Raw genomic sequence first — 17,988 nt, 5'->3', positions numbered from 1 at the left:
CGATCGGGACAACCCTGGTTTATATCATGGTCCTTACCCAGAACATCCAGCTGGTAGGTGTGGGTGATGGTCCCATACTTGTTCTGCACCACACACGTGTAGTTCCCCCTGTCTGAGGGGACGGCGCTCTCCATCACTAGACTCCACTGCTGGTGTCTCAACTGGGGGAGAAAGGAGGAGGAAAGGGAGGTGGAAAGAGTATAGGGAGAGAGAGAAGGAACAGGGAGGAGAGAGAGAGAGGGAGAGTGAAGAAGAAAGAGAAGGTATGGGATGAAGCGTTGAGTGAGAGAAAAGAGACGGGTGAGAAAGACGAGGGAAGGGAAGGGAGAAAAAAGAGGGACGAGAGGGTAGAGAGACAGAATTAGATTACTGTTACCAATTTGCTTCAGTGAATAACCCACATTGAAAACAGAACACGACAAACCCAACATCAGAACTATCAATTAGCCTAAACAAAACAAGGCCCGAAAGAATCAGACTTAAAAAGGAGGCTACGGTACGTGCTCCTCCTCGAAGGTTGTTTTCTCTGGCCTTGGCTGACTGCACTATTAAATCCTCAAGAGTTAATTTATCCATTTCCAACTCCAGGAGGAGTGCACAAATGCATCCTTTTAGGACCTTTTAGGCAGTCGACCGACCCAAATCCCAAGTAACGAGAGAGGGCTTCACTCCTCCTCGTGGTAAAAATCTCAACCAGGTGCAAGTCGTCATGCGTTTTAAGAGCAGACAAATACCGACATGACAGTATCTACTTGGGGATGAGAATAGAGTCCTTCGCCACGCATCGCCGGACGCCTGAGTCTCCACGGGCCGAGGGAGGCGAAACATCTCAGCAGTTAAAGTGGAAACACGAAACCCGCCTACCACCGTACGACGTACGTCCGTACTACTACCTGCTGTGGAGAGACGAGCTCTCCACGCTACGCGGCTGAACTCTGCAGAGAAAGGTCAGCCTTCACTAAAGAGAGAGAGAGAGAGAGAGAGGGTGTGTGTGTGTGTGGGGGGGTGGCAGGTGATGTCAGCAAGGCATTTCGCTGTTGGTGGAACACTTAACATCACCTGTGTAGGAAAATGTGCCGACTAAGAGATGTGTGTGTGTGTGTGTGTGTGTGTGTGTGTGTGTGTGTGTGTGTGTGTGTGTGTGTGTGTGTGCGTGTGCGTGCACGTGTACACGTATGTGTCACAGAAAGTATTTTCTCAAACGTTTAACCCTGCGTGTTTCAGATCAACGACCAGTCATTCATATAATGTATGTCATTGTGGGGAGAGACGAACGTGCACGCTCTGCCCCCTCCCCTGTTTCTCTCTCTCTCTCTCTCTCTCTCTCTCTCCTATGTCTTAGTCTCTGTAACTCTCCCTCTACTTGGAGAGCATATGTGGAAAATAGTGTAACAGGGTAAATATTATGCCTGTGTGTGCTTTTTTTTTCTCTCGCTGTTGCATGGTAACACAGACCAGGCCCGCTCAGCTCAGCTGGCAAATGAGTTTTTGAGCGTGTGTGTGTGTGTGTGTGTGTGTGTGCGTGTGCGTGCGTGCGTGCGTGCTGTGCATGCTCGTAACCGCCTGGCTCCACCCAGTCTACCCCTGTCTCTCTCTCTCCCTCTCCCACTCTCCCTCTATGTCGCTCTCCCCTCAGCATAACCCCCCGCACACAGAGTCAAACTGAAGTCAATGGCTGCTCTCATGAGCAGATGAGTGATGCCTTGTGCTGTGGTTAAGTGCTGCGAGGGAACCCAATCCAAAAGACGTGGTGCTGAGGAGGAAAAAAAAAACTGACTGAACTATGAAGGCTGTGATTAGCGAAAGTCAAACAACCACCAATGCAGAAAAAGACCATAGTGCCTCAGAAAAGCATGTCGTTTAGCTTTCAATGTCTGGCAGGTTTTCATGTAAAAGCCCGAAAACTACCACTCTTCGCTAGTATCTGGGCAAATTATTATAGACTGTTATTACTGTATATACTGTAGTCTGATACCACTTGGCATTATGTATACGGTGTCATAAATACAACAGCTCAGCTTAGTTTTGACTCACACAGTCAAAACTAAACTAAACTTTCATTCAGACAGGTTCATTGTTTCCGGGCATTCCTACAGCTTCAATGCACAGAATGTTATTTAGAACATGCCAATGCTGTTTAGACAGATGCTACAGTAGGTTCATCTACTAGGTTAATTGTTAACTGCATTTCTCGTTTATTGTTAAGTCGCTCTGGATAAGAGTGTCTGTTAAATGCCTACATTTTAAATTGTCACGAGAAGAGCAGTGAGTAAGGGTTTGAGTAGTCGTAGTTTATGGATGAGCTGAACAGAGATTTATGCAAAGGTTGAGATTTATTGATGCAGCTACGAATATTGAGTTGACAGGTCAGCGATCGGCAAAAAATACATGCGAATATAAGCAATGCTTTTTATGCATTTTAAATGGTTTATACTCAGGATGTAGATGGAATCAGGTTTGGCGTGTTTAATTGTGTTTATTTCGTACTCCAACGAGAGCCACAGACTAAATCACATGACTTCATAGATGTAGACGCTCAGATTGCTGGCTAAGCTTCACGCATCAGCGTTTAAATGGGCCTCATCTGCCAGATTAGATTGTTTTGTATTGTTTTTATAAACCTCAAGTATACACAGGAAAATCCTCAGTGTTAATTGTTCCATTTGTAGAGTTACATTTTTATTGTAAAGTCTTCTCCGAAAAGTTTTAATTTTGTGACCATGCCTTCATTCCCACATTGCACTGACTAACCCCGGCTGAACCCACAGCATTAGTGGTCGAATGTGATAATCCCATCCAGTCCAATCACGCCAGATTCCAAACAGAATTAAATTATTAAGGAGCTTACCGCGGAGTCATACCAAGGCTTTAAAGGTTTTAAGGCTTTTGGCCGCTGGAGCTCCATGAAGGACCAATAGCCATGGGAATGTCCAGGAGGAGATTTACGCTGCTAGAAATGTCTGGGTGAATGTGTCGTTTAAACTAAGCTGTATTTAGTGTTAACAGGGGGAAGACAGTCAAAGTTACTTTATCCATTTATTAACTCTTGAGTGCAAATGTAACCAAATGGACCTTTATGGGTTGATTTGGACACTCTCAGAGTTAAATACACGTTTCATGAAGGCTTTGGTGGGATTGGAAATGCCAATACTTCAAGGCATTCCTTAAAGAATTAAGAAAGGTTGAAGATAATGCCACTTTGTCTCAAAGACGTTCTCAATAAAGGTCTAAACTAAATTGGGAATTTTGTTGAACTGACCCTGACCCAACATTTTCCATTGTAAACTTGATTGTCCCTAAAAAATAAATAAAAAAAAATCAGCATGCATGCATTCAGCTTTTAAAACATTCAACACTATTCTGCATAACTTGCCAACGTTGACTTTTTTTGCAACTTGTAGGTGTTACCAAACAAACTCGGGAAGCCATGTGGATCTCCATGGCTAAATAAGTTGAAGCACTTATTTACTAGAGTGCAGGAATTAGTTAACATAGAGCTTTTCTTTTTTCGGCAAGCGTGTAGGAGTGTAGTCGCACAGAAACACAGGAAGCCTTTGCTTGCTCCCTTTATGGTCCCAGGCCTCAGTCTTCACCTCGCAAAATAGCCCTGTCAGAACCGACGGGGCCAGTTACCAGAATTTATGACTATGTCAGAGCGGCCCAGTGGCTTGGATCGCTGCTACCATCTAATTTGACCCGCAGAGAGGGAGAGAAAGAGAGACAGAGAGAGGGAGAGAGAGGGAGAGGTGAACAGAGGGAGGGAACGAGAGGTAAGGAGGGAGAAAGCGAGGGAGTGATGCCCAGAGAGAGACAGAGAAAAAGAGGAAGCTGATAAAAAAAAGCCCCTGTGGGCTGACCATTAAAGCAACTGCTCCACAAAGTTTGTTGTTTAGTCTGTTATGTCATTCTCCCACTTTGGCGTTGCAAGCCAATTGTGTCAACAGAGAAAGTGATGATATAAAACCTGGGGTATGATTGTTCACAGGATAAACACGACAGGCTAAAAAGCATAGGAAATTAAAGACATGGGAGGTTGAGTCTTTTGATAGCCGCAGTCTATTTAGGTTAGACACAGGGAAGGAAAGTTATGACTATGCTACTTCTAAAATTAATCAGACTCCAGAAATAATCGTGCAAGGTATCCGCTCTATGGAGGCTCACAATTGGCGCTGTGGTTTAGCACAACAAAAAAAAAAGGATTTAAAAAGCTTAAAATCTTAAAAAGTAACAGTCTGGTGCCGGTTTTAAGAGCTTGGCCTTGGAAGCATGTCAAAACACGGATTAGAAAAACTAGTTTCCAAGCTCAAACCTGCTGATCAACGGAGCGTTCAAGCCAGCAGGCCCTTTCTCGGACGGGAGAAAACGAGGCGCACAATAATTACATTGTCAACTTTTGTCTCACTTTTGCCGCCAGAGTTTAGCATGTCCACAATGAAACCCCTTCCGCCATATGGCACCGGCACAACAACAGCGCTGGCTCTGGCTGTCAAGGACTCAGAGGGCTCAATAGGCCCGCGACACGCCCACCCCTCTCCTCCTCCCGCTGATGGCTCAATAGAGAGCTGAACTCCGACCTTTAGGCTCTGCCGCCCAATAATGGAAGAGGCTCCGTGGCCCGACGCTGACGTCCCGAGACGTCTCCCGCATCCCTGCTGGAATGTCGCCTGCTTCTCTTTTCTCAATTCCTTTACAAATTAGCAATTATACTATTCATCCAGTTGTATGTATATATTCAACAAGTGTGTTTCGTCTCAATTGATTTTAATTAGACGTATTATCGGACCTTAGGGGGTAGATGTGAGTTTCAAAACATCCACCAGTGTTTGTGGTGCGACGGAATTTGTGAGGATGAATTGTAATTTAAGTTCAGTGCGTGCGTGGTACTGGCAACATGTAGCCTATCCCGACTGTCTCTTCTATATTGGCAAGGTTGCGTTGGTATGTCCAATTGTCTGATGTTCTGATTGTTTCTGAAGATAAATAGATTTCAACACAATATTGTCTGTATGTAAGCTAGTGTAGTGATCTTCATTACACTGATAAGACTCAACGACTGAAGGTCTTTTGAACAAAGCGATATCGAGTCGAAACTAATGATGATCCTTTTACGAGCTATTGCAACAGAAGAAACAAGTGAACCGTTATGCATTTCAGCTTATTGTCTTCATAAAAAAAAATAGCATGACTGAACAGGACTTGTTTAGAGATTGGACTGACATGAGGCAACATGATGCATCGTCAGCCTATTCAGTAAAAACACAAAGGAGTTTCTTTCCAGACAAGCAATGAGCGTTAATGTTCTGCTTCACATGTACTTCTGAGCACTTTACTAAATGAAAGATTGGCTAGACTACAGGTACACATTCTCTACCGCAATGATCTTCACACATCAGTCACTCGGCCATATCAGTTACTCAGCCAGGCTGTCATGTATATCGTCGCTGTTGGGTGGAAACCTTGTATGTTCAAAACCGTTCAATTTGTATTTATCATTTAAAAAATGAACTAAACTAGTGAAAACAGCCGATCTACAAGCACACAACGCCTCGCGGTGCGAGGCGTTGTGTGCTTGTAGATCGGCTGTTTTCACTACTTTTGTAAGACGGCCTTGTATGGTGAAGCAGGGCTTTACTTTACGAAAAAAAACATACATATTTGAAACTTGGAGATACAAGGTTTCTGCCCTTCAGTGACGATATAGTAATGAATGAATGAGTGTGCAAGCATGTGGACAAACATACAGAATGCAACGTGTGTAAATACAACCTACGCATTTTGCAATTTTAGCATACGGTAATAGTATATACGACAGCGGTCTCGGACCTTTTACTGAGGAGACTAGAATGAAATCATCTTGGCAGATGTAACCAAGTCACAGTCACACCACCCCGCGCTCACACACACAGATAAGTGACAAGATCATCTTCTCACACGTCAAAACCTCTAAAAAGGCGACACCGGAGTCACACATCCATTCATCTGAAATTAACTACGGCTGTCGACCTAGAAATGATCTTGTCATTCAACGGCACTTTTCAATATGTACGCCTGCAGGAGCCGGGAGACAGGAGGGGAGGGGTCCTGCACCTTGAGGGCTCCGCCGCAGGAATAGAGACCTTAAGAAGGCCATTGTCGGCCTGTCAGGGCCCGGGACGGTCCCTCCCCTCCTCCCTAACCCCGCTAGATGAACTCATCACAGCCGTCTCACCGGGGGGAGACGGGCCGACGGGGGAAGGGTGGTGTGACGGGCTGCAGGAGGAGGCCGTGACACCAGAGGTTGGGTGTAGCACCAACTTATGACCCCCTGACCTGGGACGCATTATTACTATAACCATTATTTTATGCGCTGTGAGCTTGTCATTATTATTATCGTGATTATAGTTTTTTTTTGCAATTCTTTGAATATTTATATTTTTGAAAGCGAACATTTGTAACTCAAAATTTTGCTTCTGGGGGTCCCTGATACGTAATATGTTGAGGTGGGGGTCCGCAGCCAAATACATATCATTCTAGGGGTCCTTGACTTTTTGAGAACCACTGACGTAGAAACATACGTTTTTCAAAAACCCCAGAAGGATTTAGAAGACATTTATAGAATCGGGTCAAAATAGTCAAAGACTTTTTTTCAAAAATAGCAGATCTACAAGCTCGCAGTGCGGCACTCGGTGCCACGCACGCACGCACACATCGTCATTGAAGCTAGTTCATGTCATAGAAGATCCACCTTGACGAGTCATTTAGTATGATTATTAAAATGTATTTGCATTTCGTTTTTCATTCAGTTTTCAGGAGTTCTACCTTGAAGTGTAGTCAGCACTACATTATTCTACTGGGGGCGGGGGGTCACTGACAATTCTTTACTACGTCAGAAACATGAGAAGCAAGGACAATTTTTAAACAAATCATAATACATCCCAAAGCCTTTAGATAAACACTACCCAATACAACTCAATACAGGATTAAACCACTTGTTAACATCACCATTATTTGCGGGGAGGGACGGAGGGTGGGGGTGGGGTGTGGTGTGGTGGGACGATCATGGCTTTATCACAGGGCAAAGGGTGCAGCGGCTGACCCTGACCGACCCTTGGACCAAGGGGCCATGGTGTCATAGGCCATAACCAGCACCCCCCCCCCATTCTGTTCAACACATAGAAGTCTAGGTCTATAGAAGGTCAACCTCTTTCTTCACCTCTGCCAAGGCCAACAGGGCCAACATGGTGATTGGCTAATGGGGACATTTGAAATGGATGAGGGGGTGGGCAGGTGGCAGTAATCATGTGGGGGTGAATAATGCACGGTGCTACAACTTAATAAGAGCTTGATCACTGAGCAAACATCTCTATCGGGGCAGGACAAGAACCTTGGACATGTAACTTATAATAGTTTTGAGGGTACAGTTCATAGACAGCGCACAAAGTACAATCAGTTCAACCCAAGTCTATTAAATATAACAGACTTCAGAATCGTAGTGATAGTTTTATAGATGTTCCGTGGAAATGAATCTTCACTTTCCTACATTACTAAATGCATGGTCAGAGACCACATGCAATATCGTCATAGACCACTAGTGGTCCACAAACCACCTGTTGAAAACCCCTGCGTGTAGATGATAAGTTCGCAGAAGTGCATTGTTCCAGCACAGTAAGAATATGCTATACTGTACTGAACAATTAATTTATATGGGTTGCGTGACAATAAAAAGAGTTGAAATGGGGGTTTTTTTCAGCGCGCCAATGACGCAGTGAAGTGTCAATCAAACGTATGTTTTTCTTTCATCAATTCCACTCTGCATATCTTTCCCTACAATTCCTGCTCTGTTCTGTAAATGGAAGAAAAACAATTCCTACCCTTTCATTTATGCGTTCTTGCTTGAGCAACACTTCAACAGCGACACTGCAGCAACGTAGCTGCTCACGCTTAATCGTTTTGTACCTTTCGTTAGTGTGAATGCAGTCTAAGGCCAAGCTAATAAAGCCTCAATTTAAGACCAAAACATTTCTACGCAAATAATTGGTAAGCTAGTCATCAGTGAGTCACTTTTCCACATGATTGGGGTTGCTCAGAAAGAGATAAGGCAAACTGCTGAACAGACGCATAAACAGCTAAAAGCTTTGACAAGTCAATTTAGGTCTAATTCGTCCGTAACGCAGCACAGAAAAATCTTTATCAGTGGTCGATCTTCATGCATACTAAGAACGCTAAAAGCTGCTGTCAGGGAGACACTCCAGTCCAGCTTGCTGTGTTTGGAGTGCTGGTGACAGGTGCGTGTGTGTGTGTGTGTGTGTGTGTGTGTGTGTGTGTGTGTGTGTGTGTGTGTGTGTGTGTGTGTGTGTGTGTGTGTGTGTGTGTGTGTGTGTGTGTGTGTGTGTGTGTGTGTGTGTGTGTGTGTGTGTGTGTGTGTGTGTGCGCGCGAGAGGGAGAGAGATTCTGTGTGTGCCTCTCGTGTGTGTGTGTGTGTATGAGTATGCATGGGTATATGTGTGTACTGCATATTGTGTGTGTGTGTGTGCGCGCATATATATAGTCTGTGAGTATGTTACATGTCCTCTGTGGATACCTGTGTTTCTCTGTGCGTATGCGTATTTATATGCGAGACTGTGTGTGGTATGTGCATTTCATGCGTGTGTGCGTGCGTGTATCTGTGAGCACATAGGAACAGAGGGGAGAGTGGGGACAGAGGGAGGTGGACAACTGGTACAGCTCTGCTGGGAGCAGATGTTGGAGATCTCTCTAAGCTGTTAATAGCTCCAGTATCTCATTACATTTAACTCTTCAAAGTCCAGATCTCACATGGGAGAATGGCACCATACAATTGCCACCACCTCACTGCCGGCCTGGGGCTGAGTCGTTTTCAGGTCCGTCTTCGTTTGGTTTTCGACAATGCTTGAATTTTGCTTGCAGAAGCCATCTAAACCTGATTGAAGTGAGGGCTGTGTTGAGCTTGTTGGCTTCAGGTGTTAGCAGCATGCTCTCTTCTATTCGTTATTAGTGGGTTATTTCTTTAGCTCCTTTGTCCAGGGTTTTATTTCTTCTTAGAACTTACGCTCATAGTCATTATCAAACATCTTCATTTATTTTTTGCCTAGTTTAATGAGTTGGCTGAATGAAGCTCACAACTCATGCGACCATTCTGCCCACCGTCCTGCGTGGAACTCCGGGTTTTGAATATGACTTATTCTATGTTATTGTAATATTGGATTTCAGGCTGTAATATTTCATAACCAACACTGTATGAGAGATACAGGGGGAAGGCTCTGGAGGGATTCTGCCCTTGGGCAGCAGGGGTTACTGTACATACATGCTGCTCCAAACTGGTTGGGGTCTTAACTATAAGGCCATCTTTGGGTGCATTTCTGCTTGAAAACTCTCTGCTAGAATTTCAGTAATTGTAACCCTCCATTACAAATAGCCCCAGTAAAAAAGCCCAGTCTTGCGAGAGGAGAAAAAGCCCCACTGGTTGCCTAACTACTGTCTTGATTTATGTTTGTTTTGAGCTGAAGCTCAGCGCGCAGTTTACAGCCGTTTGAATTTCTATGTTCTTGTAATACTACATTACACAGGATAACAGCGCCGCTCGTCAAAATGCCACCGAGTCGATGCCAAAGTAAGTTTTAAATCCATTTCATAGCAAAACACGAGGTTGCATTTGTTTGAATTTCTGCGCTTTTATTGCAATGCTGGGATGACTGATTTAAAACGGACCAGGGCGAGTGAGAGGGATATTGAAGTAAACCGAATGGAGCTAAATCAGTGCCTACTAGCTTGGGTTAGGTTTTCAAAGCAAAACCCAGTTTGCGACTGCTTGAATTTCTATGTAATTGAAATACACATACTGCACTACAGATATTTCGGCTGGCTGTGCTACAGTCAGGGCCAAAGAATGCACACTAAAGTAAACTGAAGTGTGTTATACAAGCCTATTTCAAAGCATGGCACAGTTTGCAACTGTTTGAATTTCTTGTATTTTTTTGCAGCGCTGAGACTAGACATTTAATGTTACACGGCCAGTGAAGCCATACAAAAGTAAACCGACCGCTGTTGATATAAGTAACTTTCATACTAGCATGGTTTAAGCCTGTTTTAAAGCAAAACACAGTTCACAGCTGTTGAGAGTTTCTGTGCTATTGCAGTTCTGAGATCGTCTGGCAATGGTTCCGATCAAGGGACACAAAAAAGTAAAGCGTCCACTGTTAGATAAGTGACATCATTCCAAATAAAAGTCCAGTGTTTGGAGTGAATCTGATGACCCAACTGGTTACAACAGCTGTTTGCTGCGCTGAGCTTCAGTTAGCTCCCCTGCCACACATGTCATCTGTCAGTATACAACACAACAGCACCTTAAACCTCTTGGGCGTAAGTGGCAGGGCCTAATTCAAGCTGTAGAGTTTTACAACGCTAGAGCTCATGCAAGGAACCTTTGCTGTACTATACACATTTTCTTTTACTGTTTTTTCATCACGCAACAACAAGCTCTGGGCGCTGTCTTTGACTCACTAGATTCATATGTTGTGCACCAAAAATAGCAGATTTACAAGCTCAAAACGTATTGCGCTGCGACACATGGTGAGATTGTACATCTGCGTGTGTGGTGGTGCTTTGCCAAGGTGACCAGGGGCACATCAGCATGTGCCATTGTGTGCTGAAAAACCTTTGTTCATTACTTCATTTTCCCAGCAGAACTGGGCGAACTGATCCAAAGACCTTCCTTCTCCTTCCTGTCTGTTCACTTTGCTGTCCAATAAACCAGAGAAAGCTGACATAAAATAATAGCCGATGAGAAAAAACAACCTTACCTTGATGCCTCCCACTCCCTTAAACTCTTTCATCCCACAGTTACAACAACAATCTCCTGGCGCTGTCCTCGACTCACTTGATTCATGCTTTGTTGCGCGCGGTGTCGTGCACAAAAAGTGGCAGATCTACAAGCTCACAACGTATTGCGCTGCGACACATGGTGAGATTGTACATCTGCGTTGTGGTGGTGCTTTGCCACGGTGGCCAGGGGCACAGAAACCATTGTGTGCGGAAAGGCTTTGTTCATTTTCCCAGCAAAACTGGGCGAACTGGCGAACCTTTCTCCTTCCTGTCAGTCCACTTTGCTGTCCAATAAACCAGAGAAAGCTGACATAAAATAACAGTCGATGAAAAAAAGAAAAGACTTACCTTGATGCCTCCCATCCTCTGCTCTCCTTTGAACTCCTTGCCATTCTTTAACCAGTGGATTGTGGGTGTGGGGTTCCCGGCCGCTGCACAGCGGAACTTCACCGTGTTGGCGGCCGGTACGGCCAGCAGCTTCTTGTCCATCCTGTCAGGACGTGTCCAGTACGGAGCTTCTGTTGGTGACAGAAAGAAGTAGGGGGGAAAGGAGTCAAGTGGTGTTGGAGCCATACTGCCGATGTGTACATAAACGTCTACAGCAAGGGTCTTCAACAGCGGGGGTCCTTCAAATCTTTGTGTGATCCTTTTTTATATTAACCACTTGAACCATAGTGTCCATATTGTGAGATCTTTAGGCGAAAATATATTGCTATTTTTAGGTAGGTTTGGTGTAGAGGGGAAAAAGTGCAGACTAAGTGCAGAGTGAAAGTTTATTAAGTATTGACGGTTCCAGTGGTTAAATATCTGAAAACACAAATTGACACAAATCCAAAATACGCTGATGATTGTGCTGTCAATCAATGAAACTATATGGAATCTGGGGGTCCCTGCTTCATCTCTCTCTCAACTAAGGGGTCCTTGGCCTGAAAACCTTTCAGCACAAGAGAGAGCACCTGGAAAAAAAAACTGGACATCACATCAGAGGCCGTGACATGACATCACATCTCACACCAAAAGTTGCCATTTCCATTTTAAGCATTATGGTGCTTGCTGAATGCTTTTATCCAAAGAGCAGTACTGTGAGTGTATACATTCGTAGCATGGGTGGCCTGCGTCATCAGCATGTGCTACTCATTGAGCTACACAGGACATGAATAAGCACTTTAGCTCAAGCTCATATCCAGAGCGACTTGCGGCGACGGAGCAGGTAGGCGGGGGGTTCATTGTCTGAAGGCTAATTCATAGTTTATCCTTTCAACAAGTGTGGAATGACGTATTTTCAACTGAAAATAATCAAAACACTTGTCAAAAAGGGTCAAACGTTAAAGCATGAATCGGCCTTTTACGCCACGACACCTCAACGGGGCCAGAGGGGCCTCCACCACAACCCCGCCAGGCGACCCTACCTCCCCGAGAGAAGCGTCCCAGGACACTAAAAAAACTGCGTAAACACAGTTTGACAGACACTGAAACGACCCAAAACCGTTGCCCCGAAGGAGTTTTTAAGGAGCAAACAATGGCCATCGTTTTCATGCCCCGATAACAACAATACAAGAGTCCATTAGTTGTCTGCGATTCCTCAAAGTTTTGGAGGGGTGTCAGGGCAGATTTATTGAGCTGTATTGAGAAGGCGCCAGGTCACAATGAGGGAGCCTGTCGGTCCTGTATGGCGCTTGGTGCAGGGCTGGAGACGCACCATTGTTCTGGCTGGGTGGGTGTGGAGGGCCGGAGCAGCGAGGCATAGCATGCTCTCTCTCTCTCTTTACGGGTGCGTGTCTGTGTGAGAGAGAGAGAAAGATGGTGTGTGTGTGTGTGTGTGTGTGTGTGTGTGTGTGTGTGTGTGTGTGTGTGTGTGTGTGTGTGTGTGTGTGTGTCCGAGGACAAAGGCAGGGGGAGGTGGCTGACCGGTCATCAGATGTCTCTCTTACTTTCCAAATACAGAGGGAGAGAGGAGCTAATTACCATCTCAATGCGTGTGTGTGTGTGTGTGTGTGTGTGTGTGTGTGTGTGTGTGTGTGTGTGTGTGTGTGTGTGTGTGTGTGTGAGAATGAGAGCGACCACAGGGTTATTGTATTCAGAAGAGAGTTCTCAGCGTTTGTTTTAATCGAAGTTATAAATCACCGACCAGACTCACCAGACTGGTCTGAATTTCAAATGCGTCACCGCGTGATTGCTTAAGCCGTGTGTGAAGAAAGATAAATCAATAGACTACATGGTACGGTGTACAGTATGTGTAGCTACAGCATGTACGGTATGTGTGCACACATGCCTGTGTCTGTAATGGTTTGTAACTGCTACTGGTAATACTGGCTTGAGATTATTGAAACGGGTAATACTGGTTAGATTATTTATTGGTACTACTAGTAATACTAGTTAGATTGTTGTAAAATGGTAAATGGTGCATTTGTATAGTGCCTTTATCCAAGGCGCTTTACATAGATTGTGCATTACATTCACCCATTCACACACACATTCATGCACCGATGGTGGAGGAAACCATGCAAGGCACCAACCAGCTCATCAGGAGCAACTAGGGGTTCAGAGTCTTGCTCAAAGTCTCTTCAACACTAACTCTGGGGGAGCGCAGATTCGAAATGGGAACCCTTCGGGAACCCTCCGTGATCTAATGCCGGTTTCTCTACCCCTGAGCCAATGCCGCCCTTGTAACTACGCCTACTGGTAATACTGGTTAGATTCGGCTAGCTTTCTCTCCCTCTTTTGGTCTCCCTCTTTCCCATTTATGAGAAATAAGGGCATGTTTCCACCACACCTCAGCAGAACCACCAGAGAGAGCAGTGTGTCAGAATAGGTTTGAAGGTTAGGGTTAGGGTTGTGGTCGGGACGATGGCTGACGTGAACAGATTCACACTCTGACACACATTTCTCTGGCTGTCGCCATCAGCCTCACATAGTGTAATTATAACCAGACCCACAGAGAGCGCGAGAGAGAGAGAGAGCGAACTAAACACAACGCTCTCTGTGAAACGCACAGACTCATCTTCTTAGAAAGCAAGCAAACAAAATGTTACTTCACTCCCCTGAGTTTGTGTTTGTGGTTGTGCACCCTGTGTGTGCGCGTGTGTTCGCTCACGTGTCCACGCTCAGTGTACATTTATGTGGTCTCTCTCTCTCTCTCTAGCTCTGTGTGTGTTTGTTCTAATGGAACAGCTGAAGAACAACTCTGTTCCCAGCTTGAATCAGCGTCTCCCCAGTTTGCTAAGACAAACAAGCTCTAGGCGCGCACGCACACACACAAAGTGCTGACACCTTAAAAGGGTAATAATAACGGGTAGATATTTCTACTCTTCTTTTACTCCTGCACTCTCTATGTTCTGTCTCTCTTTACCCTCGTCCACCCTCTCCCCCTCTTCTCCCCTCCGTCTCTGTATATTGGGAGCGACATGGCACACAGCACGAGACAAAGCTCTGAGGAGTCTGAGCACATTGTTTTCTTGGCACAAAGTACATACACACACACATACGCACGCACGCACGCACGCACGCAGCAGACATCCAACACAGTCTCTCTCCCTATGTGTGGTCTCCATTCCTCTCCTCCACCTTCTCTCCCTCCTCCTCCTCAGCTGGGCTTTTAAAAAGGCCTTGCTACTGGTGATGACTGGATTGCCATTACGATGGTTTTGAGAAGAACCCAAAATAGACATTCCTCCTTCAGGGAGAAGCAGAACTATGTGGGAGCCGTTCGCGCCACAGAGCAGCAGTGTGTTAACGCTATGTGATATAGAGACTCTGGAAAGAGACTGCGGCGGTTTCACTGGCTCCGTATTGCGTTTCACATTGACGTTGCGTTTAAGCGAAGGCCAAATAAACACACTACGAGATATAAATGTTGGATAAATAGTGAGAAATAAGGGCATGTTTTCATTACTTCATTTTGTGTTCAGAACTTCGAATGTGACACGCAAGCAACTTATTTCACCACGTGTCTTTCAAACAAAATACCTGGTTTATGCAGCTGTCCGGTATTTTAGTACTATAATTTATCCACTTAAACCTTATTTTATACTTTGTCTTTTGACAGTGCCACGTGAAATGAGAGGAAATGGCCTCCCCGACACAGCTTGTAGATACGCTATTTTCACGTATTTCCATTTACTGTGAAAATTTGAGAACGTTTAAGGTTTAAAGTACTGCAAGTGTCCCAAGTGTCCCGAGTGTAGATCAGGTGCCCATTAACAAGCATTCAGCACTATCTGGACGACCATGTCTTTACGGTAAACCTCTCTGGCCACACACACACACACAGAAGTCCCAACTATGAGCTAAACGGTTGGATGGTATTTCCTCAGTGGAAGAGGGGCAGAGAGGGGTGTAAGGGGGCTACCACGGGGTGGAGGATCAGCGCTGAAACCCCCCCATGGGGGGGTGGGGGGGGGCAGGAACTGTAGATAACCCTCCCCTCCCGGGATAGACTCACTAACAGTCATCATAGTAGAAGATGGAATGCATTCAGCAGATACTAGTGCACGATAGTTATGTGGGTTCTCTGAGCTATGCACGCTACACCGTAGCTTATCCCGTTTCCAACTGTAGGAGTTATCTGAGGGTGAGGCAAAACGCAGCAAAGGGAGGTGTAAAAATAATCTGACTGTATTTCTGGCTGCTTTGTTTGTTTGGTTTATGTCCGATAACAAACCAGAGCGAGCGAGCGACCATCGGGAGTGTGAGCGCCGCAGGGATTTTGCGCCCCGGCGGGCAAACCGACTGGGAGAGTTTGGTTACGACATTATGGATCTTTCACAAAACAGAAACTTTTTAAGGCCAGCAAGTGCATACTGTATACAAACACTCTTATAGGTATGCTGAACACATACATACATATACACAGACACTGAAAAGGCACTACAGTATGAAAACTACACTGGTGTTAATTTGACACAAGGGATTTGTTGAGTAGCCTAAATGTATGTTTGTATGTACTGTATGTATGTATGAATGCGTACAGTATTCATGCATGCATGCATGTACTGTATGTACAGTATGTATAGTATGTACACAACACCCATAGGCACTGTGATTTGGATATCTTAACAGTGAGTGCTGCCAGTTATAGAAGCGTGACTGTTGAGTTTATATCAGACAAACTTAAACTGCTGCGGCAATTATCTGGCGCAAGACTCGCTGTTCTGCAACACCGTAGCGGGGAGCGCTGCAGACATGAACGTGTCCGTGTGAGTGTGTGAGTGTGTGTGTGTGTGTGTGTTTGTGTGTGTGTGTGTGTGTGTGTGTGTGCGTGCGTGCGTTTGCGTGTGTGTCTGGGAGGGTGGGGAGAAGGTAATTGTGTAATTTGCCCTTGCTGACGCCTGCAAGCAGGCAGGCAGATTTCTCCACAGATTACACTACAGGTTTTTGAAGGTTGGTTGCCCCTGGAGGGCTCTCGCCCCGGGGACCCGAATGCAAACGGGGGGTTAGTGTGAAAGAATGGAAGCAGCATAATGTAGGAATAAAACGATGCATTCTAAAGCACGACTCTGCAGAACTGAAATGTTCTGATTTCAGCTTAAAAGAGAGAACAAATCCTTGAGAGTAACAAATAATTCCTTTGGGGTGGAGCCAGAGTTCAACAGTAAAAGTTTGAATGGGTTATTTGTAAACTTTCAATAAAGACAAAGTATAAAAAGAAAAAGGAAAATCAAGCAGCATTGATGGTGAAGTATGCAGCAGGGTTTAAGGTTAGCGCAAGTTATGAACAATAAATACTGTGAAAACAATCAATCTCTCCTCAATCTACTCGTTAACAAAACCTTCTTTGTAACTCCTGTGGAGTGGAATGCCGACGGAGTAACGGCATTTCCCAAAAATGTCCAAAAACGTTTTCTTGTTTGTTTTGTTTTCCAAAAAGAAAGTGGACCAGAGTATTATAGGCCAAAGTATAGCAGCGGTTCGCCGGGCACGCAGCGCGAAGCGAGACTTACACCACGACTATTCATGAAAAGAAAATGATTGAAAGAAAAACATTTGAGAGGTCCTAGAAAGGAAGGCTAAACTGGTCTGAAATGCAATTAGTTCTCCCTGAGTTAGCCCCTTAAGTTTGTAGATAGACCACTAAACAGAGTGGAGAGACGCATGTCTACAGAGTACGGGACTTTTACAGTGGCTCCATCTGTAGCTTAGCCCAGTGTCCAGCCTTCTCTTCCCCTGCCAGGGTAAACAGGGCCCTGCATAGCTCAGGAGCACAGCACAAGCACAGATTAGCCTCTGTTAACATTCCAGATGCCTCCTTTTCACTTGATACAAGCTTAGCTGAGTGTGTGTGCCTGCAGGCTGCAATAAGTTTCCGACCGTCTTGACAAGTGGTTAGATGGTTACTGAAGCTTGGTTTTAAATAGATTAAAAAACAACAACCTACTGATGTGGCGATATGGGCTGTATCTGCAAAAAGAAAATGAATAGCCCTTTGGGATAAATAAAAGTTTGTCTGAATCAAGATATTATTTTCCTGAGCTTTCGGTGACATTAGAAATGGCGCAATTTAGTTGAAACCTTGCCAATGATGGCATCTTTGAAAAGTAGACGTGTGGTGCAACTGGAGGAGAAGTATGTCTGTAGGTTAGTATATTTTCTTGTCGCTTATTTCAAGAAAAATAAGATCTTGTGATCTAGTAGCAGAGAGAAATGTCTTGACAATGATAAGAAAGATAGATAAGCCTACTACTGTTTTCATAGCATATTGCAGTGGTTCTCAAAGTGGATTCCAGGAACTCTCTCTCAATGGACCCGTACAAGTCTGTAACTCTGACAGTGTACACATTTGTACACTGTCAGAGTTAAGGGGAGACCTTGAAATTTAATGAAAGAAAGAAATCGGAAATAAAAAACAGACACCGGTCCCATGTCAGCCTAACTACATCCATGTCTCACATCATCTCATGAAGGGGCTGACTCGGGCCAGTGTCCCCCCCTGTCATTTCCCAGAGGGCCATGGGAAAGACAGCTGATGGACGCCTGGTGTTCTGCAGGAGCATGAGATCATGACAGCAGCACTCTGCACCGTCTGTCTGACAGTGTGCATATATCCACAAGTTTCCTGTGTCCCATGAGCCCTTGCGGGAAAGCTGGGCATCACTTCCTGCTCCCCAGCTGTTTCATTCTGATTGGTGTGAGCCGGTGGCCTGTCACACCTTGAATCACTGCAAGTTGATTACT

General features: G+C 45.0%; 1 protein-coding gene across 1 annotated transcript in view; it reads right to left on the bottom strand.

Moving 5' to 3' along the window:
- Window positions 1-17,988, bottom strand: part of fgfr3 (fibroblast growth factor receptor 3) — a gene marked incomplete at both ends in the record, with an annotated part of 83,193 nt that overhangs the window by 27,368 nt on the left and 37,837 nt on the right. Inside the window, 2 exons of the mRNA XM_080750319.1 lie at window positions 38-161; window positions 11,167-11,336. Coding sequence (XP_080606445.1) covers window positions 38-161; window positions 11,167-11,336 — 294 coding nt within the window. The remainder of the gene's footprint in view (window positions 1-37; window positions 162-11,166; window positions 11,337-17,988) is intronic.

The sequence above is a fragment of the Nannobrachium achirus genome (genome assembly GCF_963921795.1).
Source record: "Nannobrachium achirus genome assembly, chromosome: 20".
Lineage (NCBI taxonomy): Eukaryota > Metazoa > Chordata > Actinopteri > Myctophiformes > Myctophidae > Nannobrachium > Nannobrachium achirus.
Note: the sequence above shows the minus strand (reverse complement) of the source record. Positions and strands in the feature narration are given on the sequence as shown.